Raw genomic sequence first — 25899 nt, forward strand, 5'->3', positions numbered from 1 at the left:
GAAAGTGGCGTATGGATAACACCAGCATCAATAAGACCCCCATAGGACCAGCAATCCCTCTTAGTACCCTGACCATCAACAGCAGAGTTGCTGTTATGCTTGATATTTCAGATAGAGCCACCGAAAGCATAATGGCTCTACGCATACCGCTGGGTGTTGAACAGGCTTATCCGGTTCTTGAAGGTATTGCTGTAAAGAGTTTGCAAGGCCCTTTCGCCAATATAGACCGGAAACTTTTCATCACCGCCTACAACAGAAACTTATCCATAGATGGCACCGTTAGCCTACTGTGAGTAGACGTCAGATTCAGCAAAGTAGTACATATGGGTATCGATGACTAGGTTTATCTTGGCAGGGAAATAAAGACACCAATACTCTTCGCCGAGGAAGTAGTTCTGCAGCATCAGGGGAATACGCTTGTCAACGCGGGCGATGTGATCCAGAGCTCTATAGATGTACTTGATGATCTAGCTTGTACCATTGGTAGTTGAGGTGTTGGGTAACACAAAGGCTGAAAAGCCGCATGTCACAAAAGTTGATTGTATCTGCTGTGCAACTTACACTGGGGAGCTGCTCGTAGAAATACTGCATGCATCCAGACAAATTGGCTCGAGAGGACTGGAGCATTAAAGTCAATCCCGCATGTTGTTCTCCACTGGCCAATAGCGACCTTCTTCTGGTAGATTGCCTTCTGAAAATCCCCAGTTGTACCCCACGGGGAAACTGCCGGGATAATTCACGGACACGTCCCGGCCCTGAAATTTCAATTCGGGATATGTGCCGGAGAACGGCCGCCAAGTTTGAAGCTATGATTCGACGGAATGATTCCACTTTTCAAAGCTTAGTGGATACATTCAGATTAATGGACTATCCTCGTCCGTGACATTGGGTCGGCTAGGTTGACGAGTTGAACTCAGGACCCGGTGGTGGGGGAACTTCATGCAGTACAAATCAGTATCGTGCACCTACAGCGCTAGATCTATCGGCATCTTACCTTTGCAATTTGGCTCATCATGAGGTGGCTCCTCGACCGAGTAATTATCATACAACTTTGGGTGTTGGCAGCCCTTTCGATCAAAAACCCTATTATTACAGGATGGAATCCTGATCCCTCGGTCATTCGTGTCGGTGATGAATACTTCATCGCGACTTCGTCCTTCGAGTACTGGCCTAGTACTCCAATTTACAAGTCAAAGGATCTTGCCAACTGGGAGCTTTACTCGCATGCTTTCACAAAACCCAGTCAGGCTCAACTCTATGGCGTGCCGACAGGTGCTGGTAGGTTCAACCGTATCCTGCGACCGAGGAAAATCTTATAATCTAAACAGGCTGGCAGGTACATGGGCTCCTACATTGTCACTCATCAATGGCAAGTACTATATGGCATCCATGACAAGGTGGACCTATGATCCAGTTTCACGGGTATGGCCCCGTGTTATGTGGGTGTCGTCCTTCGATCTGAAGACATGGTCTGAACCTGTTTGGGGTGACGCATGGGGAATCGACCCTTCCTTATTTCAGGACCAAGCTACACAGAAGGTTTATTTGAACCTCATGGCTCCAAACAATAACGCGGACAGGATTTGGGGAATCTATCAATGCCAAGTCGACGTGGACAGTGGTCGGTGTGTCGGCGAGTATCGTTCTTTATGGAATGGGACGTTGCCGCATACTTCAAGTGCCAGACCCGAGGGCCCAAAGATGTTCAAACGCGACCAATGGTATTATCTCCTTATCGCTGAAGGTAACTTACAGTCCATAACAGGAAGGATTTATGTTTCATTCAGTCTAACTTGTATAGGGGGTACGGATGACCTTCATCGAGCTACTATCGCACGTTCCACTTCTCCTGAAGGTCCCTGGGAAGAAGCGCCAAACAACCCGATTTTGTTCAACGGTGCATACGGATATGACAGCCTCACCGTACAGTCGACTGGTCATGCCACACTTTTTGATACTCCAGAGGGAGAGAGCTATGCAGTATTTTTGGCCCGCAGAAAGATCAATGGCACATCCCCGCTTGGACGAGAAACCTTTCTTGCTCCTGTCCAGTGGGAGGATGGATGGCCTATTGTCAATGGAAGGGAGCCAATTCGACTCAGCCAATCGTTCGGCAACACCACGGACCAGGTCTCACCACCAAAGCCTTTCACGGATAACTTTGATCGTGCAAATCTCGATCCTTCATGGTATCAGCTTCGAATCCCTTACACGAAGAACTTCGAGATCAAAAAGAATGACGCCAATGGAATCACTTTCAAACCAAACGTCTTCGGCCTGAGTGACAGAGATACCCCGGCGGCTATTTTGCGAAAGCAGAAATCATTGAATATGACTTTCAGTGCGCAGCTCCTTCCAACGAAGTCGGGCCTTGGATACGGAGAGACAGTCGGTATCAGCGCTTATTTAAGCGAACTTCAACATCAGGATATTGCAGTCTCTGGCTGTGTCAACAGCACGGAAATGTGCATCTTTACTAGACTGATGATGAACGGCACAGTCGAGGTAATTACTCAATCCCTCTTTGTACCCTTGTGTGCTAATAACCGATCATAATTTAGTACGACCAAGTGAAACTGAACTCGTCAACCATTCCGTCTGATCTGACGCTTCACATTCGCGCCCAACCGCTTTCTTACACCTTCGGATATAGCTTGGGAATGAACGGTACAAAATATTGGCTGAAAGAACTGTCATCGTCCTGGTTGGCATTTGCCCCTACCAATTGGTTCGTTTTTGATGGCACCAGCTTTGCTGTTTTCGCGACTGGTACAGGGAAACCTTGGCCGCCGCATGCCCCAGAAGTGGGATTTTCCAGGGTGACGGAGACATACTTTGGGGAGAACATTCCCGACTATGATAAGTGGTGATAGGTTGTAGTTCAAATCAAACAATCGATGAGGCACTTGACTTTGTGAACCTGGCTCGTAGCTCCTCTTAGCAGTGGGCAAAACACCGCGTAATCTCCGCCAGCTGTTCGGACTACGAATAATAAAAATCCCGAGGCTTTGTTGCCTGAGGCGAAAGGTGGGCCGGGAGCTTTTGGCACAACCACGGCGGATTCACTTTGGTCTCCAACAGGGGATTCACACCGGACACCACGAGAAAGGTATGAATCCATTGTCCCAACAGCCTGGGCAGGACTGCTGCCCAGTGCGAGCTCACTGGGGGCCTTTGGTTACAGCTGTATTTGAAAGAAGTGTGAGCTGGCCATGGCCTCAGTATTAACTATTTTCTATGGTGTTGTCTGTGTTTTTAAGGCATTCGGGTTCTAGACACCTGGGAGCGAGTATAGCGAGGCTAGCGAGGCTAGCGAGAGTAAGCCGGCAGATTATCGTATCCGGAAGCGGTGGCGGGGAGGGGAGCTGTGAAAGAGTAACAGCCAGGCCTGATTGGCAGAATCGTACGACCTTCGGTCAATGTGTATAAGGTTTGGTAGGGTTGGTTGAAAGAGAAGAAGATAAGAGCAAGGAGCTCGCACACTAATTCAAATTCCTTCTTCATCTTTTTCATACCTACCAATAACACAATTGCCTGACCACCTACGCCATTCCTGAATTATACTCTACCTTATCCAACGCCATGCCTGTCAACTCAACTGTGCTTCCTCGTCCTTGGACACGAAAGGAGTACGGCAGCGAAAGCCCGATCGAAGCACCATCCGAAGCCGCATTCGTTAAACAATTCGGAATCGTGCTCCCAAAAGCCCAATTCATGCACACCATGTACGGGAAAGCTGCCTATTACTCGCTTCCCCCTCGTCGCCCGCCCCGGCAAACATCAAGAAGCCCATCTCGCGGGTAGTATTCGTGCATGGTGTCCAGACGCCCGCAATTGGCATGCAGTCCCTGGCCAGCGCCTTGAAATCCCGCTTCCCCTATGCTCATTGCGTTCTTGTTGATTTATGGGGCCATGGGCTCTCTGCAACGCCTATTATTGCTCATGATGCCGAACGCTTTCATCACTTGATTGATGGCTTGATGATGACGCTTCGCTGGGACGATGCCCATTTTATTGGCTATTCATTTGGTGGATCGACTGTTGCGAGCTATGCTGCGCTTGAGCCTGGCTCTGTTGCGTCTATGGTCCTTGTCGCACCGGCAGGTCTGCTGCGAAGCTCGGAGTTGAGTGAGGTGGAAAGGGGCTACATGCGGGGTGGTGAGGGGTTGGAGGATCGGTCTCGAGAGTGGGTTTTAGAGTTCTTGGAGGGTGGTCAATTGGTTGTTCCTTCGGATTGGAAGGAGAGAGTTGGAAGAGGGGAGGTCGTGGCGGAGGCTGTTCGTGATTGGCAAATGAAAAACCACAAGGGACATGCGGCGAGTGTGGTTGGGATAGTTCGAGATGGTGGTGTTTTCGATAAACATGCCGAATTTACCACAGCCTCCAAAGCTGGTGTTAAAAACTTCTGTGTACTTGGTGAGCTGGATGACTTATGTAGCGTACAGCGCTTGAAGGAGGTTGGGATGGAATATGTTGCTGTTGTGCCCCAGGTTGGACATGGAGTGGTGAGAGAAAGGGTGCCGGAGGTTGCTGGGCACATCGAGGATTTTTGGAAGAAGATTGAGAAGGCGTAGAAATTGAGGGATAGATCCATATACTCAACATTTTTATGCCCTGGTACGATATACGATACCGAGGACAGGTAGAATCGCAGAATCCTATGAGCCGAGATTGTTGGCTCACTTCTTTAAGTCATATTATGTGTGATTCTTCAAGCCAGCATGTTTCTAAGCAGCGCTACCACAAGTTAGTAGCGTGATTACGTGTCAATATAAAGCGGGGCTTCCATTACACCGTGGCCTTTAACAATCTCTACTACTGTCTAGATATTGTGATACTACTCAGAATGAGAACTTCTAGTTCATGATTATCAACTTTGATTGATTTTCAGGCTTTAAGCAAAGCGAAGCGTCTTTCATCCAATATGATAGACTATCCCAATGAGCCGACTTTTTGTCTCATGAATTGTGTTCGGGGTTTCCTTTTCCTTCCGCTTGTCCCGCAAAATAAACACCTGAACCACAACAACGGCGATTATCGCTGCAATGACCAAGCCGAATGTTGCCGGAAAGCCATATTCTGAACCAAACATATTAGTTATATTGCTGATCTAGCGTATCCAAAGGGTCACTCACTAAACGTCGGTGCCATGGTCTGAGGGAAGATCATGATAGGTAGCCAGGCAGCAACTGCATACTGAAGGGTTGCTTACCAAAGCGCTCGTTTTGTATAATAGGTGGCGATAGGGCAGGCAAATAACGAATTAAGATGTGTTGACTACGAGTCGCATTGGCCGAATAAATATGTACTGGTAGCTCCATGCCAGTAGTTCTCTGTGAAGCACTGCCCAGCCGGGTGGTACGCGTACTCAAACAGATGTCGTGTGCTTGCCCTTTTCGCATCCCTTCAAGCTTCTCTTTACCAAAGTGCACGACTCTTGGAGTGCTCTTGATTCGACTGAAAAGGGCATGACTGCAGCACCTTTGTTGATTTCGAGAAAAAAGAGACCATAAAAGAGAAAAAAACCATTTATCATCGAATACTCAAATTGCCATTTTCTTAGAGCGAGTGGAAGCCGCCTTGAGATTCATGACTGGCTTCTTCCAACGTTCTATGCTGGATTTTGTTTATTGATTATGAGATATCTCGGGCACTGATAACATGAGGTCACTAGACAAACAAGGGGACCCGAGGAATGCGGGGGGGGGACCGAGGAATGCGGGGAAACCCACGGGCTGTGCCCGGCCAGCGCGACAATGCCAATTCAATCACTGCACGCATCTGGGCGGTAGTTGAGAACATCGATCTTGGGCAAAATACCGCGGAGAGATATAGTGATTTAGAGCGATTATTCCACAGAAGCCCCGAAGATGCCATTTTCTGCGATCTATCCTGACGTCAAGATCCCCGAGGTTGACCTGTGGGGATTGATGTTTGAAAAAGAGCGAGAGGAAAACTTCCCTTTCGACCAGAGTGAGTTAACAAGTACTAAGTAGTACTTCAATGATCTCTGACAATTTCTTTCTATGATTTCGCCAGTCATCTATCGCGATGCCATCACAAGTCGCTCATATTCTTACTCCGAGTTCCACAATGCCGCAATTGCCTTCGGACAAGGGTTGCGGTCAGAATGGGAATGGCAAAAAGGCGAGATCATGACTCTTTTCGCCCCGAACAGTATTGATATTCCCGTCATTATCTATGGTACTTTTTTCGCTGGTGGCATTGTGTCCCCTGCCAACCCCAGCTATTCAGTCGACGAGCTGGCTTTCCAGCTCAGGGATAATGGCACGAAAGCCATCGCGACATTCAAATCCCTCCTACCAATTGTCACTGCGGCGGCCGAGAAATTGGGTATTTCGTCTCAGAGAATTATACTTCTTGGTGACGAGCGAGATCCATCGAGTCAATTCAAACACTTTGATCAGATAGCGAGACCGAAAACAGCACTTCTTGATGACAGGCCGCGAGAGACGCTGGACCCTGACCGTGACCTAGCATTTCTCGTCTACTCATCTGGTACTACTGGCCTACCAAAGGGGGTTATGTTGAGCCATCGGAATATTGTCGCAAATATCTTGATGGTGGCTTCGTCCGTGGGTAAAAGCTATAATTGGAAGAGCGATAAGCTGATCGGAATCCTGCCCTTCTATCATATCTATGGTAGGCTATTTCAACAACACTTAACGATTTGCCGGATATCTAACCTCATTTTTAGGGCTCACTTGTCTCATTCATCAGCCGCTTTACCGCGGTATCGAGATGGTCGCGATGGAACGTTTCGATCTCGAAACTTTTCTTCGGACAATACAGAATGCACAGATCACCTTTGCCTATGTCGCACCACCTGTACTAGTCCATCTCGCAAGCAATCCGATCGTCGACAAATTTGACCTGAGCTCGTTGCGCATGGTAACATCCGGAGCTGCGCCACTGACCCGCGAACTAGTGGATACAGTCCATAGCCGACTCAAGATTCGAATCAACCAGGCTTATGGGCTTAGCGAGACAAGCCCCATTACGCATACGCAGCCTTGGGATGAATGGTATAGCAGCGTCGGTAGTGTCGGCAAACTGATGCCGAATCTTACGGCAAAGTATCTATCGCCGGAGGGTGCAGAAATGCCATCTGGGGAAAATGGGGAGCTCTGTCTCAAGGGACCTAGTATCTTCAAGGGCTACTGGAAGAATAAAGAGGGTACCGCTATTTCCTTCACAGTTGATGGATACTACAAGACTGGAGATGTTGGATATCACGATAATCAAGAAAACTTCTACATTACTGATCGAGTGAAAGAATTGATTAAGTATAAAGGATTCCAGGTTGCTCCAGCAGGTTAGTCCTCTATCCGGTAAACCATCCGGGGAGTTATTTCTGACGAATCAATAGAGCTTGAGGGACTATTGATTTCACATCCAAGCGTCACCGATGTTGCTGTCATTGGGGTTGACCAGGAACATACAGAGGTCCCTCGCGCTTATATCGTTGTACAAAACGGCATCGAAAGAACGCCAACTACAGCCAATGCAATAAGGACATGGATGGACGCGAAAATGAGCTCACACAAGAGGCTGAGGGGTGGTATTAGATTCGTGGATGAGATTCCAAAGAGTGCCGCGGGTAAGATTCTACGAAGGAACCTCAAAGACGCTGCGAAACAAGAACGGATGTCTAGCAGAGCCAAGCTGTGAGATAGAATATTCATATTTAATGAGTTCCGGAACATGCATTTGGCCCAATTCGGGTTCAATACATCTATTCAAACACCCCTGCCGAAGTGAACTTATGACCAAACCATAAATGACGGTAAATCGGGCAGAGAAATGACTCAGAACTGAAGAGCTATTTTTTTGGTCAATACTGCAAGAATCATGTCTCCTTCAAAACTCAATTTTTGTCGTCCTGACATTAGAACTGGAGTGATATTATTCGAGGTTAGGCCAGGAACAATCATTATCACACGAAAAGGAAATGCTCGTTATGTACAGCTAGGAACTTCAAAACAAGGTCGAGAAAGCCAAGAAATCGCTTGAATGGATCGGCATTTGTGGATAAGCCTAAGGATTGGCCGATCATGCATTATAACCACCGGGGCAATTGAAGTATTACGATATAATGATAGGCTCAGAGTAGCGCTTCAAGACGCATAATTGAAGGTCAGCCAGATCATGGCATAGCGACGCTCCTCGGCTGTCGCTTTCCGAGACGCAGACGGTGCTTCCACTTCGAACGGCTCTTCTTCATCGCGCGTTGAGTTCTCTCAATCGGATAGTTGACTGGAGACTCTCCACCAGTAAAGATGAAGAAGTCATACAGGAAACCACCGAAAAAGCCGCCACCCACAGCGCCCACCCACGGACCATAAAACCAGTATGGGTTAAGGAACAAATCACTACTGTAACCCAGAGCGAGGAGAGCAAGTCGAGGACCGAAGTCTCGGCTGGGGTTGAAGGCGGCGCCAGTTTGGTAGGCAAATGTCATACTCAGACAGGTGATAACAAGGCCGATGATCAACGAGCTCATACCAGCTCCAGGCGGTGCGTTCTGGTCGTCACCCAGGGCCAAGACAGTCACTACTAGGAAAGCCGTACCGATGAATTCAGTGAAGAAGGCCGTGGCAGGGTTAATCCAAGCCTCGCGTTGGCCGGTCACGAAGCTTGTCACGATTCCAGTGTCGACGTTACTACTAATGTAGTCAGCGATAGACTCGTAGTAGATCCCGTACGCCACTAGCCCAGCACAAAAAGCGCCGATAAACTGAGCGGCGAAGTATTCGGGCATCTTGCTCTTAGGGAAGCCACGGTAGAACCAGAGGATTATAGTAATTGCCGGGTTAAGATGAGCACCGGAAATACCACCAGAAATGTAGATACCCATCATAGTAGCGAAACCCCAGGCCCATGCAGTGGTGTTGGGGTTTCCTGCGTTTGCCACGGTCACGGACAAGTCGGCACAGAATCCAATAGTCAATTGGACAAAAACAGCTAGAGCTTCGGCTAAAGCCTCGCGGTGGTGTGTTCGAATGACGGACCAGGTAGTGTGATTGTTGTGAATCTCATCTTCAACGAGATCCTGCACTAATGGGTGTAGATCTTCTGGGACCGTTGCGCTATCCAGGCCTGGGAACTCCAGTTTGGCAGCCAGATCATCATCATCTATCGCGTTCTCCGGAACTTCCGGGACAGTTTGGAGCGGATCGTCGACCAAATAGTCGGGTGGCTTGGTTTGGCCTTGGCCATCGGCCGCTTGAGATCCGCCTTCTTCGACAGTCGATAGCTGATCTTCCCATTGGGATGGGCGTCTCACCTGATTAGACGTCCGAGAGAAGCGTCGGGAGCGTCTTCCACCAACAGACGTTGTTGTTTCTCCATTCAGAACCTTGTTCATGAAGTTGGCCTCACGCTGCAGCCGAGCATCCTCCACCTGTGCAGCCATCTTTCGGGGGTCCGTGGTCTTATCGATCCTGCCTTGTTCCAGGTCATTTGGATCCACGTCCAGTCCAATCCTCTGGGAATTTTCTGCAGGAAGCTGGGCATTGGCACGCTTTTCGAGCAGCTCTTCCTTGGTCGGTACCATTCCCGGTCGTACCACGCGAGGCAACGGCTTGGCCAGCGACCACACGGGCTTTGCATTGCTTGGTTGTTCATAAGACGGGTTCAGGTCGGCATATCCAGGCTGCACGAATGGCTCGTGGGAAAGTGCCATCTGAGGAGTGTCATCGGGTCCCGCCAAAGTGAACTTGCCTGCCGTTCTCTGTGCCAGGGTTGTTCTTGGGGCGAGGCTCGGCACTCCGCTACCGCGACTTCTTGCTGCGGAGCTTCGACGACGAATACCTTCCTGGGCTTCATCGATTGTCGGGAATGGGCGAGTGGGCGAAACAGCGTCATCATCTCTCAATTCACGATCACTTCGAGTAGGTGACGTAGGTGCTTCATTTCTGGCACCAGACTAGTAGTAACGGACATTTTAAATAAGGACTTGTTATAGATCTCCGACATGATATATCTAGAAGTGCACTCACCACCGCTCTCGGGCGTCTAGGATTCCCTTCCTCCATTGTGAATCCGAGTCAAATCTTTGTCGCGTAAAATGTTTTCAGATGTTACAGTGGAGACAGAGCAAAAATGGCTCTGTTATCATCAGGGATCGGCAGCGGTGGTCGATGACGGAGGAAAATGGGGAGAAAAGGCGCCGAACTCCTCTCGAGTGAAGAAGAGGATTAAAGACGAAAGAGAAAAACCAGACAGCAAGACCCTTGGTGGATACAAGGGCCAACATATACACTACAAGCGAGTGCGGAGTTCTTCCAACCTCCCTCCGAAGCTGGAGTGGAGGAGGGATACGCAATGGCCATCCGATCATCGTGATTTCCTGATTAGCTTCGCCAGTGCTTCACATGAGGAGGAAAGCCTCCAGTCAATTAGAGGCTTCGATCCACCTGTTAGTTCCTGTCCTGACCCACAACCGGTTGCATGGGTACCAGTGATTGATCCATTGGTGTCCGCAATCAAGTTGAGCGTGCTTCAACTAACGGGGCGGCGCGAAATGAGGTATCCAACGGCGTGGCTGAACCAAGTGGACCATCTTTCGTTGGCGAGTGCTTGTCTTCCGTCTGATCCGAGAATGTGTGGGTGGCGGCACTGTTCGTACACTGCTCGTAGTACTCGTAGACTTGGAATTGATGCATAGCACATTTGTGCACAAAAAGGAGGCCAAGGGAGAAAAAAAGTGACGAGGGTGATGTCATGATGGTTTTTCCCCTCGCTCCTTCCCCATGCGAACATCCCGAAAATTGGTTCCTTCCTAAGGTTCCCATCCTCGCAATCTTGCTGGCTTACTAAGGTAGAGTCCAGAGTAAGAATTGGAATGTAATTCTCCCCAATTCCCGTTTCCTGCAGCCTCCACATCCTTCCCGTTCACTTAGTTTGAAATCTCCACGTCGATCGCCTTGGCATTGTGATGACAGTTGCTTGACTTCGGCCTCCAGAACCCCAAAACCTCCAATTATTCTGATCTCGAGGGGTTTTCGTGTTCAAGATCTGATTGGGCTGAGAGCTTATCTAATGGCAAACTTGGAAGAGTCGCGGTTTGTGCAGAATGATCACTGGTGTAAGCTAGGCATTGATAAAAGTATGCTGCCAACGATTTGGAGTTTGAGATCACTACCAGAAATACAAACCATGCCTATGAAAGAATCCCTTTCTAATGTTATTACTACTGTAATAGTACTATGGATCTTGATTCGTGCCGCATTATTACAATCCACCTGGTCACGTTGGACTGGCACGGGCAGGTCACTGCACCAACTGAGATAGATGATCTTGATTCTTGCCCTGCACCAGCAACTTGATTCTTGAATTCCCACCGAAATACTCAAGAAATACTCAATCAATCAGTACCTTTCACTCTGTACTATTGAATAACTTTTGTGTTTTGGGACTAGCCGCAGGCTCGGAGTCACAATGACCCACTGTCACTGGTGTTTTGGCCGTACGGTCGGCAAGGCGCGTGGCTACCCCAAACGCCGGGAAGCCGATCGTTTTCAGGTGGAGTTCCAAGGGTTCGTTCGCTGCCTACTATCTTGCATCTGATAAATACCCAAAATATTACCTCCTTTGACTGCTTCCAAGTCCAACCGGTTTACATATTATACGCACCGCCAAATCTGAGCCGCGTAATAGAAAAGCCGGACCATGACATTTCCACCAAATGCACGTCCGGTGTGTGATGGCTGTGATAGGTTCCGGGCCGAGTCGCTAAGCTCTATCTCAGGCCGGACGCGGGCGTAGCGTGGGGCCTACCCAGATTGCTATCGTGCGATCGGCACTTTCATTCCAATGCAACTGGCTACTTGGAGCTACACAGGGTTTGGCACCGCGCGGGGCAAGAGCGGTCGAGCCAGACAGAACTCCCATATTTCTCAGTCAATTTGTTTTTTCTTCCTCTCTCCTCTTTCTCGCCTCCTTTTCTCGCTCCCTTCGCTATTCCCCTCGAGTGATCATGGAGCCCGATAAAGACAAGCACACCCTCTCCGCCGAGGAGGTGGATCACGACGTGTCCCAGATCGCACTCGGTGACAAGTCGGAGCAGCTCGTGGCTCCCGATCAGTTCGATGACAATTATCGCACGACCAGGAATGAGATCTGGGCTTATTATGCGTGCGTTGTTCGGTGAAGAGGAAGCGGGCTCAAACTTGAGGCTTGAAACTAAAGACACCCCATATCTAGCTATTATATCGGAAATAATGGATTGTCGCTGTTCAGTATGTTCGACCTTTGCGAAACTCGGGAGATCCCAAGACCCTGAGGTCCTGATCTAATACTCTATGTGATAGACTTCGCGCCCACAGCTTTCCAGAACTTGCTATACCAGGCCGCACCTTCCGACGGTGTCATGCAGTTTGCGGGAAGCCCCCGGTCCATTAACAGTATCGTACTGCTGTGTAACGGCATCTCGTTTGCCATACAAGTGGTTGTCTTCTTGACCATCGGTAGTTTCGCCGATTTTGGCTACTGGCGACCCAACATCCTGATCGGCCTCTCCATCATTGCCTGGGGTATTGGGTTTGGCTGGCTCGGGGTGCATACATGGGACAAATGGGAGGTTGCGGTCGGACTCTATATTGTTGGTCTGATCGCCTACCAAACCACTTTGACCTTCTGGACCGCCGCCTTCCCCGGACTAGCTCGTAATACCTCTGAAATGAAGGAGAAGGCCGAGGCATTTACTGCGGGGCGAATCACTCGCGAGGAATACGACTATGCCGACACCATGGCGCGTAGCCATCTGGCCAATATCGCCTTCTATGTGCAGTCCTGCGGAGAGGTTGTCATTCTAGCCGTCATCGTCGGTATCATGTTTGGCTTGGATGTCAATGCCGGCCAAGAGGAAAACAACTGGGGGCTCAGTGTGCTTATTGCCTTTGTCTCGGGCGTGTGGCTGCTTGTCTCTTTGCCATGGTTCTTCCTGGAGAAGCGCCGCCCCGGTCAAGATCCCGGTCCACGGGGTGTCCTGATTGCGGGAATATGGCAAGTCTGGCATGCGATGAAACAGATTTGGAAATTGAAGCAGAGCTTCATTTACCTCGTTGGTAATACTTCCCCTGAATCAGCTTGCAAGTCGTGATTCCAAGACTGACCACATACTATCATAGGCTATTTCTTGCTCGGAGACTCTTTGAACACTACTGTCACTGTGATTTCTACGTTGCAAAATAGTATCGTGGCCTATAACACCTTACAATTAACTTATCTCCTGATTGTGGGAATCGCTGCCCAGGTATGTTTGGATTTCCACTGGATACCCCGAAAGAAAAGCCCTAACGCTTATATCAACCAACACAGGCGGCTGGTATCTATACCTTTTGGTTTGTGCAAAAGCGCTACAGACTAGGCACTAAAACCATGTTCAATACCATTGCAGTTGCGATCATCCTTCTGGACGGCTGGGGCATGATCGGAATCTGGACAAACAAATTTGGATTCCACAACACATGGGAAGTCTGGGTAAGTTGAAATACGGTGAAGACGGTTATAAACAACGCTAAGATGCTGTCAATACAGGTTTACCAAGCGTACTATGGCTTCTTCGTCTGTCCCTGGTACAGCTACTCTCAAATCATGATCTCCGAGGTCACACCTCGAGGCCACGAGTTCCTCTTTTTCAGCCTGTTTAGCATCATCGGCAAAACCTCTTCCTTCATCGGGCCTATTGTCTCAAGCGCCATCATTGACGCGAGCCCTAGTCACAATAACTCGACTCCGTTTTATTTCCTCTTCGCGCTCAGCTTGGTTAGTTTTGGCGTCTTGTTCTTCTGGGTCGACCTCAAGAAGAGCCAGGAGGAACAAGAGAAGTTTTTAGTTGACAAGCTGCGACGCTTGAGGGGCAATGGAGCCTCTGCGACAGAGAGCGGTGTGTCGAACGCTGTCTAGATCAAAAACCTCGGAAGCATACGAGTGATATACTTGATCTGGTTCACATCTTCGTCCCCTGTATATAGTTCACATGCCGCCCATACACGACTGGCGTTAAATATCATTTACATTTATTTTCCATAATATAAACTGGCTATATCAGAATTTATGACTGGAATTAAACATGTCGTAGTCATAAGATGGTGCTGTCGGGCCCGAAATCGATGAATGGTAGGCCACGGCGCCGAACAAAAAAGAATTGAGCTCGCCTCGGCGCCGAGCAACCTCCCGCCAACTTGTTCATAAGCCGGCCCTGTTTCTATTTGACCAGACACAATTAACGATATTTCTTATCATCTTGAGTACAATTCCGAATAACTTTCATATTCCACAATGTCCATATCTCAACAGCCTGTCATCGTGGTGGGCGCCAGTCTCGTTGGGCTTTCCGCAGCTCTATGCCTGGCCTCCCACAAAGTACCAACCATCGTCCTCGAGAAACATGGAGGAATCTCCAAGCACCCGCGAGCTATTGGATTTACAGCCCGAACCATGGAGATTTATCGTTCTCTTGGAATCGAGAACAAGGACCCCGCGCCCGAAAACTTCGTTCTTCAGCGCGCCCACGTCGAAAGCGTGATGGGCAAATGGAGCAATAACTCGACCTGGTCTGACACCAAGATAACCTCTAAGACCAACAAGCAAGAACAGAAACATTCGAAGCCCGACGGTCCCAAAAAGGAGTATTCAGTGGAACGTGGCTCGGCTATTCCACAGGATAAATTAGAGCCCATTCTCGAAGCACTTGCACTCGAACGAGGCGCTGATATTCGCCGGCAACAGAAGGTCATATCGATCGATCAGAATACCGAAGGAGTCACCGTCACCGTTCAAGACGCACAGGGGGATCAATATCATATCAAAGGCTCCTACATAATCGCCGCCGATGGCAACCGGAGCACAATTCGTGAATTACTCCAAATCCCACGCCACGGCAGAGGATTCATGCAAAACCTACACAGCGTCCTATTCCGTGCCCCAATAGAGGAATGGACCAAGGGAATCGTACAATTTGACATTGAACAGACCGACCTCAAAGCCTTTCTCGCCTCCTACAGTGATGGACGATGGGCACTAATGTTCAAAGACGACATCGAGCGCGACGAGAATGCCCTTCGAGAGGCAATTTACCGAGCTATCGGACGATCCGACTTCCCCATTGAAATAATCACCACCGGTAGTTGGGAATTAACTGCCCTTGTCGCAGATACTTTCCGATCCGGAAGAATCTTTCTCGCCGGCGACGCGGCGCACACTCTACCGCCAAATCGGGGTGGATATGGTGCGAACACCGGTATCCACGACGTGCATAATCTTGCCTGGAAACTCTCGGCTGTTCTATCTGGAAAATCATCTGAGGATCTCTTGGACACGTATGATGCCGAGAGACGTCCTGTTGCATTGCTGCGGCATGATCAGATCTTCGTGCGTGCGGATTATAAGATGCATCTTGATGTGGCTACGCCTGCTGGCGAGAAGATCGACGATGATGCTATGGAGTTTGGACAGATTTATCTTTCTAGGGGCTTTGTTGGAACGGATGAGGGTGTGCCGAGGACTATGAAACCTGATGAGTGGAACGGTCAGCCTGGTACCCTTTCTCCTCATCTTTGGGTCTTCAGGGGTGGGGAGCGAGTTCCGCTCTTGGATTTACTTGACCACAACGGGTGGACTCTTGTTTCAGAGAGTGCTCTTTGGCGTGATGTTGCTGCGAGCGTGGCCAAGGACTCGCCTATCTCCCTTCGGCCTCTCCAATTTGGTCACGATGTACAGCTCGCCCGGCAACAAGAGTTCCAGCATACTTTTGGTGTCTCTACAAACGGAGCCGTTTTGATTCGGCCCGACGGTTATATTGCTTGGAGAGTACAAGAGGTGCCCTATAATGCTGCTCAGATTCTTGACGGAGTCTTGTCTACTGTTTCGTTCCGAGTGAACGGCTCCCGGGTAGCGCAGGTATCCTTGCACTAGTAATAATAGTGACGGTAAGACTGCCGCCTCGGGAAGCGATCAGCCTCCGGAGCCCAGCCTGAGTTAGTCCCCCTGCCGCCCTGAGCTGCTCCTTGAGCGACCCTGAGCAACACTGAGCGACCCCTGAGTACTCCCGGAGCACCCCGATCGCTCACCCCTGGTGCTCCGGCTGGCCTACAGCATGCTGCTTTCTTTGTTTCATATCCTCCGGCGATAAGCGCTTTGCTACTTACGGTCGCTCCTAGGAGCTCGAGCAAAGATATGACCTAATCACACATGGTAACTATCTATTCTCCAGCGCTTGCTTACTCGACTTTATCACTTAATAACCAGGATCTACTATACTGTCAAAATCCTATGAACACGCTCTCTATAGTCTCCTGTCTATTTTACATTGTAGATACATGTATTCTTTGACGAATATCAAAGAGGAAGTTTAGTCGCTGTCTCTGGCTCTATACTCTGGATTAGTTTAGCCCCAGAACTATTATTCATTACTATAGTCTGATACAAGCTCTATAACCTATCGGCCGTAAACTTACATAAAGAAGCTAAAAAGGCACTAATAGCCTATCAAATTCTACTTAATGTCCATTCAGGGATTATACGTCTATCTCAGAGACAGGTTCCTAGGAGCATCCCCTTTTACTAGCATAGCCCAGACAAGTACAGCCCTTAATTAGCTACTATAACTTACAGTACAATAAATTCCGGGGTTCTGCCAGATAGATTTTCGATCTTAGCTATAGCCATTCACAGCTCGAACAACAGCTAATTCTTTAATTTCATCTCCCCTTTAGTGTTAGGAACCTAATAAGGACAATAAACAAACAGTTATAAAAAGCTAGGGGTATTCCCTATTTACAAAATTTAGAATATATCTTTTTATTATCTTTCTCCTTATATCTGTAGCTTGATAGCACCCTAATCAAATTACTTAAATATCTTGTTATTATAGTGACGCTAAACTATCAAAACTTTTAGTAACTAACTACAGAACTCTCTAGAGATTACTCAGATAATGATCCTGAAAATAATACTTCTAGGGTATTATGATAATCCCTTACTCTTATAGAAAGATATAGAAAAATAGTTATATACTATAAAAACGCAGACCATATGACAGGAATGTGGTAGAGGATTTTGGTATATATTATTATTTATTCATCTGACTTCTACTTAATATAATTAATAGAACTATAGTATTGTAAAATAGCTAATCTATATAAGATACTCTACCAGAAGCACCTACTGGCAATATATCAGCGGCTAATATCTACCCTGATTACCCTAAGGAGATCACACTTTTTTCTTCCTCTTAAGCTAGCAGCAGCCCTTCTATAACTAGTCTAGATAGGCCTAGGACATTAAGGAACTTTGACATATTCCAGGATAATCTAACTAAACCAGAACACAAGCATATACATATATAGCCTTGGGCCAGAGATAAGAAATAAGTCCTGAAGGGACATGATTCTGCGCAGAAATAACCCCAGACCTGCTATTCTACTGCTGCAGATACGAAAACATCAATAAGAAGAAGATACAGTCTCGAAGACGAAGTCCAATCCTAGGATAAGAACAGCCATCCATATAAACTCATCAGTATTAAAGATTCAATCTAATACTCAGAACGCTTCTATTATTTGGCCGATAGAGATATCTGCGATAGAAATCTCACCATGATTCAGAGAATAGTCAAAAGTCTCTAATTGCCACGGGATTCCTGAATCCCCCCAGAGTACGATTCACGGTCGTCTCGCGGCCGAATCTACTTCGATACACCCGTGTATGCAGGTCTGCCCCAGCCCTAGACCTAGTATTATAAGAACGCACGAAGATAGCCAGGATTCTTGATCTCGTCAAGAATCAGTCAGTGTATCAACTGTCCAATCTGACCTCTACTGTCCAATATCCTTGCCTAGTCACAGGTCTCTAGCCTGACAACTTACTAACCATTACAGCTTTAATATATCTCTTTGATGTTTCTCAGCCGATTAAATTTAGGATTAAAGACAGTAGCGTGGATTGAACACTTCATTTTGATTAGGAACTGAAGGAAGTTGAGATAAAGAAGTTTTTCAAGGAACGAACGAGTTTTTCTAAGTTTGCCAAAAACGAGTTGCTTTGATATATAGATTAATGTGATTGTACATAAATATTAAATTTACCGTAATCGCAATATTTCTTATCCTCGTCTGTGGCTAGCTTTCTCCGCCATCCTATAAGCTGTACCCGTTGCTTCTGGGCTCCCTCGACCGTGGCCGCTACAGTAAAGTAAGCCAAAGTTCAACTACGAACACACAAGACGTTCATTCAACGGTGATAATTTGGCAGGCTCATCGTTACATAAATTGCAAAATCTATTATATTAACGGTGGGCTTTGCTTTTTGCTCACTCACATATCTGAGGACGAAAAAGAGAGAGTGGTGAAAAAGAGAGAGTGGTGAAAAAGAGAGAGTGGTGAAAAAGAGAGAGTGGTTAAAAAGAGAGAGTGGTGAAAAAGAGAGAGTGGTGAAAAGAGAGTTGGTGGGTGAATTTTTGAGGTCATCCACTGAGTGTTCAACCCCTCGTGTGATATTTCACTGGGGCCGCCTTGCGACACAACCGAGAAAGTGTGTCACGGCAGAAACCCACCAAGATCAACATGATGCAGGGTAACGCCATTTGTGTCGCTATGAACTAGTGACTATCCATTGACTCCGTGCCCTTGAGAATACCCGAGGCGACGAGGGAACAGATCGACGAAGTAAGATTGGTTAGAGTGGCCACAAACCCGCGCAAAGATAGTGGGGCTTAGTTCGACGTAGGCCAACGCAAAAATCCGGTAGAAAGCGATGATGCACCCGTTGAAGAGCTCGCCGACGGACAGCTGCACTGGCGTGTGGCTGCTAAATGGGATGAAAATGAATGCGGTGGATAACACACAGCAGCCGCCGGTCATTTGCTGCAGTCCTAGGCGTCTGTATGCAATTTCGGAACAGAGGGCGCCTAAAACTGCACCGAGGAGATTGGCGTTACTAAATGCTGAGAGCCATTGTACTGTGATGATGTATTTGCCGTCATGGTTGTAGCCGAATGTTTTTTTCTTGGAGACGGAAGGCCAACCAGGCTGCGGACAATGCCGTCACCAATACCTTTTAATATAGTTGCCTAACACAAGTATTTTGAACTCACATTTTTGGGAAATTGTGACTGACTGTAATCATGAAAAGTCTCCAGCCAATGGCGGGGCAATGTAGACGTGATCGCTTCCCACCAGCCGAGGGCATGTTCCTGTTTCGTGAACTGGGAGGTCAGCTCGGCCTCTTCCGTGGCCTCTGCAGGAAGACCCTGGACTACTTTAGTCCCTTTCTCTGCTTCCATCTTGTTCTTCGCAGAGCCCAATGACGCACATAGGATATAGAAAAGAAAGGAACCATATCTCTGTGCCAAGGCTGGCATGCGGTTACAGCGGAGTATGCCGTGGAGTAGAGCCTCTCGGAGGACCTGAGGGGTAAATCTAAGGGTAACATTCATTTGTTGCGGTTCGTTCACATGCGGACAGGCCTCCAAATTTATCAAAACATACGCTGCTTCTGAAGAATGGGAGGTCATATAGACGATACCATTGACAGCTAGCTAAACATTCCAGTTTGCATCTTCGGTTTCTGATTGAAGTGCCATCTTATGCTTTGCAAATTGTTTCGCCGGGACCTTGGCATCATAAAATTTGTCGATGTCTTCCGTCGACAATCCAGTTGTATCTGGGACAATCGACCAAGCGCCCCATGTGAGCAGAGCCGAAGCACCTGCAAACACAAACCCAGTTCGAGCACCCAGGTTACCCGAGTCGACATTATACATATACGGAACAACAAATGTTACGAGCCAAGTGGAGAGTGTTTGAGCCATCATTCCAAGGGACATCGACTTTGCGCGAAGTCGGTAACTGGAGATCTCCGTTGCAATTGACCAGCCGGGGGCTTGCATCAGACTCGATTGCAAGGAAATGAGAACATTCCTAGAAGTGTGTTAGTTTTCGGTTGCAAAAAAGAAATTAAATATCCCTTACATGAATATCGCAATGGCCCACTTAGGCCCTGTCCCATGGGCAAAGTACAAAGCTCCCACAATAAAATTGAAAAGGAGGTTGACCACACATCCCCACAAGAGAGTGTTTCTCCTCCGCACATTCTTCGAACAGAAACCACTTGCAATAATGATGATAATGGCCAATCCGAATCCCCCAATTGAAATGTCGAATACGTGAATGACAGGTAGTCCTACAGAGATGAGAAAATAGATCGACTGTGAGAGGAATGGACCCCCGCCCAGATTGACAAGACTAAAAAGAAACATCATCGTGAATGTTCTTCTGAAATTGACACCCTGGAAGCATTCGAGATAGCTAGCCTGGCTGGCCTCCCGTTGCGAGTTTTCTTCTTCGATCGTCTTAACAAGGTGGTTGTACCGCTCCTGGCGATCAGTCTCATCGAGGTAGAGCCACTTGAATAGTTTCTTGGCGCTTTCTTCGCGCTTGTTGATAATACAGTAAACAGGGGACCTGGCGAGCAATTTAGCTGGGATCAATCAATCGGTTCTTTGAAACACATACTCTGGAGCAATGGCGTAAGCGATCGTGACAATCCCACCAACTGCCCACTGGATTGCGAACACAGTACGGAAAGCCTTCTCAGTAATATCGGGAACGAAAATGCGAATGACACCCATGGCCACAGCTTGCATTATAAGAATGAATACCACCATCGCCTGCTGGACAATAGGAACCAGCCTGGGAGGGACAACCTCCGAGGCATAGGTCATACCGCAGGCCATCGACATTCCGATTCCCAATCCTCCCACAATCTTTCCTCCAAGCAACGAAATTCGTGTTTTGGCGGTGTATTGAACTGAAGCGCCAGCCAGGGAAATCAATCCCGCGGTAATGCCTACCCACTTCCGGCCGATGCGATCAGCCAGGAAACCTGTTCCGGTGGCCGAGAGGGCTTGAGCAAGAGCGGACATGGATGTCCAAAGGGCGGTCCATAACGATGGTAAATACAAGCCTGTGGCATCTTTTTCTCCGAAATACATCATGAATGCGGGCATTGAAATCGAAGCGCCGTTGACGATTGTATCGTAACCGAACATGGTTGCTGATGTGAAGGAGACGCAACCTAAATTGGGGTAAGTGATTGATCGTACTCGATGATAGAATAGATCTTACATATCAACAAAGCCCTCCAATGAGTTCTTATTGTGCCTATGAAATTCAACTCATGATCGGATTGAAGGAAGCGCGGTTGCTCTTCCTCCCGCTCGATATGAGACGACGACGACTTTGCACCTTCCATTTTATATAGAGATTGACCAACCACTTCAATAAACCGGTGGGTAATCCCAATATTCAAACGAAAAGTGGCCCATTTTATATGCACGAAGATCTCTAACAGCAGTACGAAAATGGGGAAAGTCCGGGGTGTGCGGCAATTCGCTACATAGAAGGCAAGGTGGACAGTCGGATATTCCGAAAGTGGACATTGGCCCCATTGCCGTGGACAGACTTCCCATTAAAACTCCGAGGGTGGAGTCAAACCCAACCCGGAGCCGGAACTCTCCAGGGTTCTAGAACCGGAACTCCCGAGGGGCTCTAGAACCGGAACTCCCAAGGGGTTCTCGATAGGAGAGATATATATCTCCCAATCTAGACTTTTACAGATCAAGCCGTGGATACGGCACTTCCATCCGAGATGAAATTCACAAATCCAGTCATCCCAGGGTTCGCCCCAGATCCCTCCATCGTCAAAGTCAGAGACAGCTTCTTCATTGTCAATTCTTCCTTCCATGTCTTTCCCGGTCTACCGATCTACGTGTCCAAAAACCTCCAAGATTGGGAATTGAAAGCCCATGCGATCTGTCGTCCATCACAACTAGATCTCTCCCAGGCTTTCACGAAATTGATTCCACTTCCAGGCGGACGAGCGATCCACATAACTGGTGGTCTCTTCGCCGCCACAATCCGGTATCACAAGGGCATCTTCTATGTGATTTGCACAAACGCCTATGAAGACCCCCATGACCACACTCATAAATTCCAAAACTTTTATGTCAGCTGTCCCGAGGAAGGGATCTTCTCAACTACCGGCTGGTCTGATCCGATTTACTTCGACTTCCCGGGCATTGATCCGAGTTTATTCATTGACCCGGACACGAACAGGGCGTACGTGCACGGTTCGTACCGTGCTGGCCCACCCTGGGCCCCTGACTGCTCTATCCGACAGTTTGAGATTGAGCTCGCTACGGGAAAGCCCCTAACAGATATCAAGTTCCTCTGGAAGGGGGCTTCGACAGATGCTGAAGGGCCCCACATGTACAAGAAAGATGACTGGTATTACCTAGTTACTGCTGAAGGGTCTACCTTTGAGGGCCATGAGATCGATATTTCTCGATCGCGAAATATCTGGGGGCCATACGATGGCTATCCTCATAATCCTCTGCTGACGGCGAAAGGGCGGGATACGGATATTAAATGGACTGGCCATGGAGATTTTATTCAAGATGAGGCTGCAAACTGGTTCTGTGTCCATCTGGGAATCCGGTACAATAGTTCTAACCCAAACCGACATCCGCTCGGCCGTGAGACTTTCCTTACGCCTATGCAATGGGAAAAAGGAGAGTGGCCAAAGATCACACAGACCCGGATGCAATTTGAAGTTGACGTCCCTGGGCAGTTTGCCCAGAATCTGATTCCTGTCGACAACCGCAGTGAAAATCGCAACGAGGATCTTTATATTCGCACACCTGACCTTGGGAGGTATATGTACGATGCTGAAAATCATACGTACTCATTACAAGCTTCGCCTTCCGCTCTGTCCACTTCTCTCGGAACGACAACCTTTGTGGGATTAAGGCAACGACAACTAGTCAGCCAAGCGTCAACAACACTATCACTGGCTCAGTTCGATCATATTAACAGTGAAATCAATGCTGGCCTTGCAGTATATAAGGATGACCTTCGTTTCGCTTTAATGGCCTTTAGAAGCAAGTCGCGGGAGTTACTTGTTGAGGTCAAGTCTGTTCTGGACATGAAAGTGGAAAAACGTGTATTGGGAACTAAGAATGTCCCTCGGCATGTCAATGCAATCCATTTGAGGGTCACAGCTGATCCAGATGGGTATTCATTTGAGTCAAAGCTAGGAAAATCGTGGGAAAAAATGGGAAGAATAGATAGTTCGGAGATGTCGGGGTATGATATGACCGGAACGATCTTTGGTATCTGTACTACTAGTACCCAGGAGAGTGGAAAGTATGATGCAAGTGGCGAATGGGTGGCATTTGAGGCGTTTACTGTCGCTTAGGTCACACTAGAATCAGCATATATGTAGATTGGAGGCTGGAATAAAGTTGTTGGCCAAACTATGAGTTTCTTTTTCTTAGCTTATTCTGTAATGGAACAGGGTCGCTACTCGGGTTATTGTCGCATCTTCAGGACCACCTTCATCTACCTATCTGCGCCCCAAATGATTGCTTTCACCCTCAAATCTCCTATAACATATTTTAACTTTCAATATTGATATATGTCCAGATCTCTACACACCTGGATATAAAGGTCTATTAATCGGTGTGTTGACATGTCTGCAGATCTATCTGCCGCTTTGCTTGAATCAGTCCCATCGGAACGATTAGCTACTAGACTTTGACGCTTTACCGGTCCGTGGATATTTATGGAGGGATGGGAGGATGAGAAGCAATGATGTGCGATTAAAGAGGTAACGTACACGGCTAATGGCTGTTGATATAACATGATGTCAAACCAGAAATTGACGGCACTAGACGCAAGATATGCCATCTGCACTCATGAGCTTGTTGATATTCTATCGCGGTGATACATGGGAGTGTTTTGCTCGGATTTGGGGAATTGGGGAAGAGTAACATGCAGAAATATGCATACAAAACCCTACAACCCTAAGTCACTACCATCTAGTCAGAAGAAAGCGACAATAATACAGGAATTGCGGACAGCAAGAGTGAATGACAGACGTGCGTAGCAGAACAGTTCATATATGGTTTGGGCACTTTTTTCCGCAACGTCTCGCGCGCACACGCACATCCTTGTTGACTGGGGACGCGCGTTGGCGCACGCAGTAAGCCCTGAAACGACGTGAAACTCGGGTTCAGAGACGTGAAAACAATTACTGGACGACAAACACCCCTGTAGACACGAAATACGTGAGATATGTGTGAGAAGTATGTTATAGGACGATTGAGGGATTGATTCATAGGGTTTTCTCAATGGCTGTCCTGCTAAAGACCACTCGCAGTAGCAAGAGCGTATGTGTTCTGATCCTCACCTTGCAATGAACCCGAGAATAGTACGTTAGTTTTCCCTGTTCGGGGGCCCAGGTTGTGAAGGACTGAGCTCGAAAGGGTATGGCTCTCTATATTCCAGCGTAGGTAAACAGGTGGACTTGCTTCCTTTCTTTTTCATGGCTAGATACAGATAGTTTCGTGGAAACAATTGAGATTTAGCAGAGTGTGGACCTGTGCAGTGAGGCAAAAAAGTCACAATAAATAGAGGTCTGTTTTTGCTCCACGCTCAGAAAGTAAGGCTTTGACGCAATGGGGCCCGACCCCGCTCCCTATATATATTCGACCTCGGCAAGTCAAGCGGGTGGCAGACCAATTAGACGAAGATTTTAAAAGAGTGCGTAGCAAAAGCATGCAAGTAATGGACAGGAATTCACAGCAAATAAGCAGCAATTATGATACACGGACGCTAGGGTTAAGGAGTCAGCTGGTAGGGTTATGGAGGCAAGAGCCAGTCAACCAGGATAAGAACCGCCCACACTAAACTAAGTTGATAAAATCTTGAAAATCAATCAGAAGAGGGCGTAAGATGAAAAGAAATGAGAAAGTAGCGAATCACAGGCGAGCAGTGGAACGGACTAGCGAATCAGCAACTAGAATTTGCCTAACAGCAACACAATAGGCTGGTGACGCGCGCTTCGCAAGCTTCGCACGCCGGTGCCCTGAAACGAAAGTGAAGAGACTGAAACTAGTGGTAAAATACAAAGAGGGCGTCAAAGGGAAGGTATCGATTACACGAGGCACGGGACACAGAAAAGGTGAAAGTAGTTATGAATGGTACAAGCGCTCATGTAAGAACAATAAAGGTAGCAGAAGTGTATAAAAGGATCATTCCCACAGAGCCGAGCTTCGTCCAGGATCAGCGTAGGAGAACAAGCCAATAGAGCGGAAGGCAATAAAGCTAAACCAAAACAGGAAGTAGTTGAAGGCCAATTGCAAAGGTCAGAAGCCAGAGGAAGCGGCCAATGAGGAAACTCAGTCGGCAGCCAACGAGAAGCGAGGAATCGCCCTAGAATGGGCGAATCAGAGGCAAGCGAAGGTACCAGTTTGGTAGGCCAGCTTTCGCTGCGGCAGACACGTACCTCATGTGTATAGCCGTGGCCGAAATAACCCCATTCACTCGTTCCTCGTTTCAGGGCACAAAGTTTTGACTTCAAGGGTCTTCCCTGCGCGCGGTAGTAAACTCTTCCTCTCACTTCGTTCGTTCCAGGGCATTCCCTGGTAACGATGAATGAGTCATTGTTATAATACCGTAATTTGCCTTATGAATATGATCTAATATTTCTTGCCAAGAGACCAAACAAAGGGGGAATTCCGACAATCTGGCAAGATCCCCATCCTCGTCACCCACATTTGATTTTCTCAACACAGCAGCCTTCGCTTGCCCTCCTTTGACATCCAATAGAAGGCTGCAGTGTCTACATAGAGTACTAACCCTGGTAGACAACGATGCTTTTTCTTCCTATGGCTCTACAATGTCCATGTGTATTCATGTCCCCCAATAAGCCACACAGAAAAATAGGAATTAAAGAGTTTCGCGGACTATGTCAACTGGCCAGGCCTCATTATCAAGTCTCCCTTCTTCCTCGATCGTGGTCACTCGAACA

General features: G+C 47.8%; 10 protein-coding genes across 10 annotated transcripts; 6 read left to right on the forward strand and 4 right to left on the reverse strand.

Annotated features, from left to right (window-relative positions):
• Nucleotides 1-1013: 1013 nt before the first annotated feature.
• N7481_011617 (beta-xylosidase) lies at nucleotides 1014-2870 on the forward strand (the record flags this gene model as incomplete). Its single annotated transcript, XM_057270836.1, has 4 exons — nucleotides 1014-1278; nucleotides 1337-1744; nucleotides 1802-2505; nucleotides 2562-2870. 4 exons carry the CDS (start codon nucleotides 1014-1016, stop codon nucleotides 2868-2870), a joined length of 1686 nt encoding a protein of 561 aa, XP_057118010.1.
• Nucleotides 2871-3582: 712 nt separating this feature from the next.
• N7481_011618 (alpha/beta fold hydrolase) lies at nucleotides 3583-4574 on the forward strand (the record flags this gene model as incomplete). The annotated part of the gene is given in 2 exon segments (XM_057270837.1): nucleotides 3583-3725; nucleotides 3737-4574. 2 exon segments carry the CDS (start codon nucleotides 3583-3585, stop codon nucleotides 4572-4574), a joined length of 981 nt encoding a protein of 326 aa, XP_057118011.1.
• A 341-nt stretch (nucleotides 4575-4915) lies between these two features.
• On the reverse strand, nucleotides 4916-5169 carry N7481_011619 (pantothenate transporter liz1; the record flags this gene model as incomplete). Its single annotated transcript, XM_057270838.1, has 2 exons — nucleotides 4916-5079; nucleotides 5136-5169. 2 exons carry the CDS (start codon nucleotides 5167-5169, stop codon nucleotides 4916-4918), a joined length of 198 nt encoding a protein of 65 aa, XP_057118012.1.
• Nucleotides 5170-5870: 701 nt separating this feature from the next.
• On the forward strand, nucleotides 5871-7692 carry N7481_011620 (acyl--CoA ligase; the record flags this gene model as incomplete). Its single annotated transcript, XM_057270839.1, has 4 exons — nucleotides 5871-5973; nucleotides 6040-6663; nucleotides 6719-7336; nucleotides 7391-7692. 4 exons carry the CDS (start codon nucleotides 5871-5873, stop codon nucleotides 7690-7692), a joined length of 1647 nt encoding a protein of 548 aa, XP_057118013.1.
• A 475-nt stretch (nucleotides 7693-8167) lies between these two features.
• Nucleotides 8168-10058, reverse strand: N7481_011621 (MIP/aquaporin family protein; the record flags this gene model as incomplete). Its single annotated transcript, XM_057270840.1, has 2 exons — nucleotides 8168-9949; nucleotides 10023-10058. 2 exons carry the CDS (start codon nucleotides 10056-10058, stop codon nucleotides 8168-8170), a joined length of 1818 nt encoding a protein of 605 aa, XP_057118014.1.
• A 1943-nt stretch (nucleotides 10059-12001) lies between these two features.
• Nucleotides 12002-13932, forward strand: N7481_011622 (putative autophagy protein (Atg22); the record flags this gene model as incomplete). The annotated part of the gene is made up of 6 exons (XM_057270841.1): nucleotides 12002-12159; nucleotides 12229-12263; nucleotides 12336-13091; nucleotides 13155-13279; nucleotides 13345-13506; nucleotides 13564-13932. The coding sequence occupies 6 exons, from the start codon at nucleotides 12002-12004 to the stop codon at nucleotides 13930-13932; spliced, it is 1605 nt and encodes a 534-aa protein (XP_057118015.1).
• A 375-nt stretch (nucleotides 13933-14307) lies between these two features.
• Nucleotides 14308-15942, forward strand: N7481_011623 (uncharacterized protein; the record flags this gene model as incomplete). The annotated part of the gene is made up of 1 exon (XM_057270842.1): nucleotides 14308-15942. The coding sequence occupies one exon, from the start codon at nucleotides 14308-14310 to the stop codon at nucleotides 15940-15942; it is 1635 nt and encodes a 544-aa protein (XP_057118016.1).
• Nucleotides 15943-18632: 2690 nt separating this feature from the next.
• Nucleotides 18633-19462, reverse strand: N7481_011624 (uncharacterized protein; the record flags this gene model as incomplete). The annotated part of the gene is made up of 2 exons (XM_057270843.1): nucleotides 18633-19055; nucleotides 19121-19462. The coding sequence occupies 2 exons, from the start codon at nucleotides 19460-19462 to the stop codon at nucleotides 18633-18635; spliced, it is 765 nt and encodes a 254-aa protein (XP_057118017.1).
• Nucleotides 19463-19564: 102 nt separating this feature from the next.
• N7481_011625 (uncharacterized protein) lies at nucleotides 19565-21076 on the reverse strand (the record flags this gene model as incomplete). The annotated part of the gene is made up of 3 exons (XM_057270844.1): nucleotides 19565-19946; nucleotides 19998-20489; nucleotides 20541-21076. The coding sequence occupies 3 exons, from the start codon at nucleotides 21074-21076 to the stop codon at nucleotides 19565-19567; spliced, it is 1410 nt and encodes a 469-aa protein (XP_057118018.1).
• Nucleotides 21077-21675: 599 nt separating this feature from the next.
• On the forward strand, nucleotides 21676-23283 carry N7481_011626 (glycoside hydrolase family 43 protein; the record flags this gene model as incomplete). The annotated part of the gene is made up of 1 exon (XM_057270845.1): nucleotides 21676-23283. One exon carries the CDS (start codon nucleotides 21676-21678, stop codon nucleotides 23281-23283), a length of 1608 nt encoding a protein of 535 aa, XP_057118019.1.
• Between the last annotated feature and the right edge of the window lie 2616 nt (nucleotides 23284-25899).

The sequence above is a fragment of the Penicillium waksmanii genome, assembly GCF_028829765.1.
Source record: "Penicillium waksmanii strain IBT 27052 chromosome Unknown utg000009l:1.0-4314994.0:1.0-4318279.0, whole genome shotgun sequence".
Classification (NCBI taxonomy): Eukaryota; Fungi; Ascomycota; class Eurotiomycetes; order Eurotiales; family Aspergillaceae; genus Penicillium; species Penicillium waksmanii.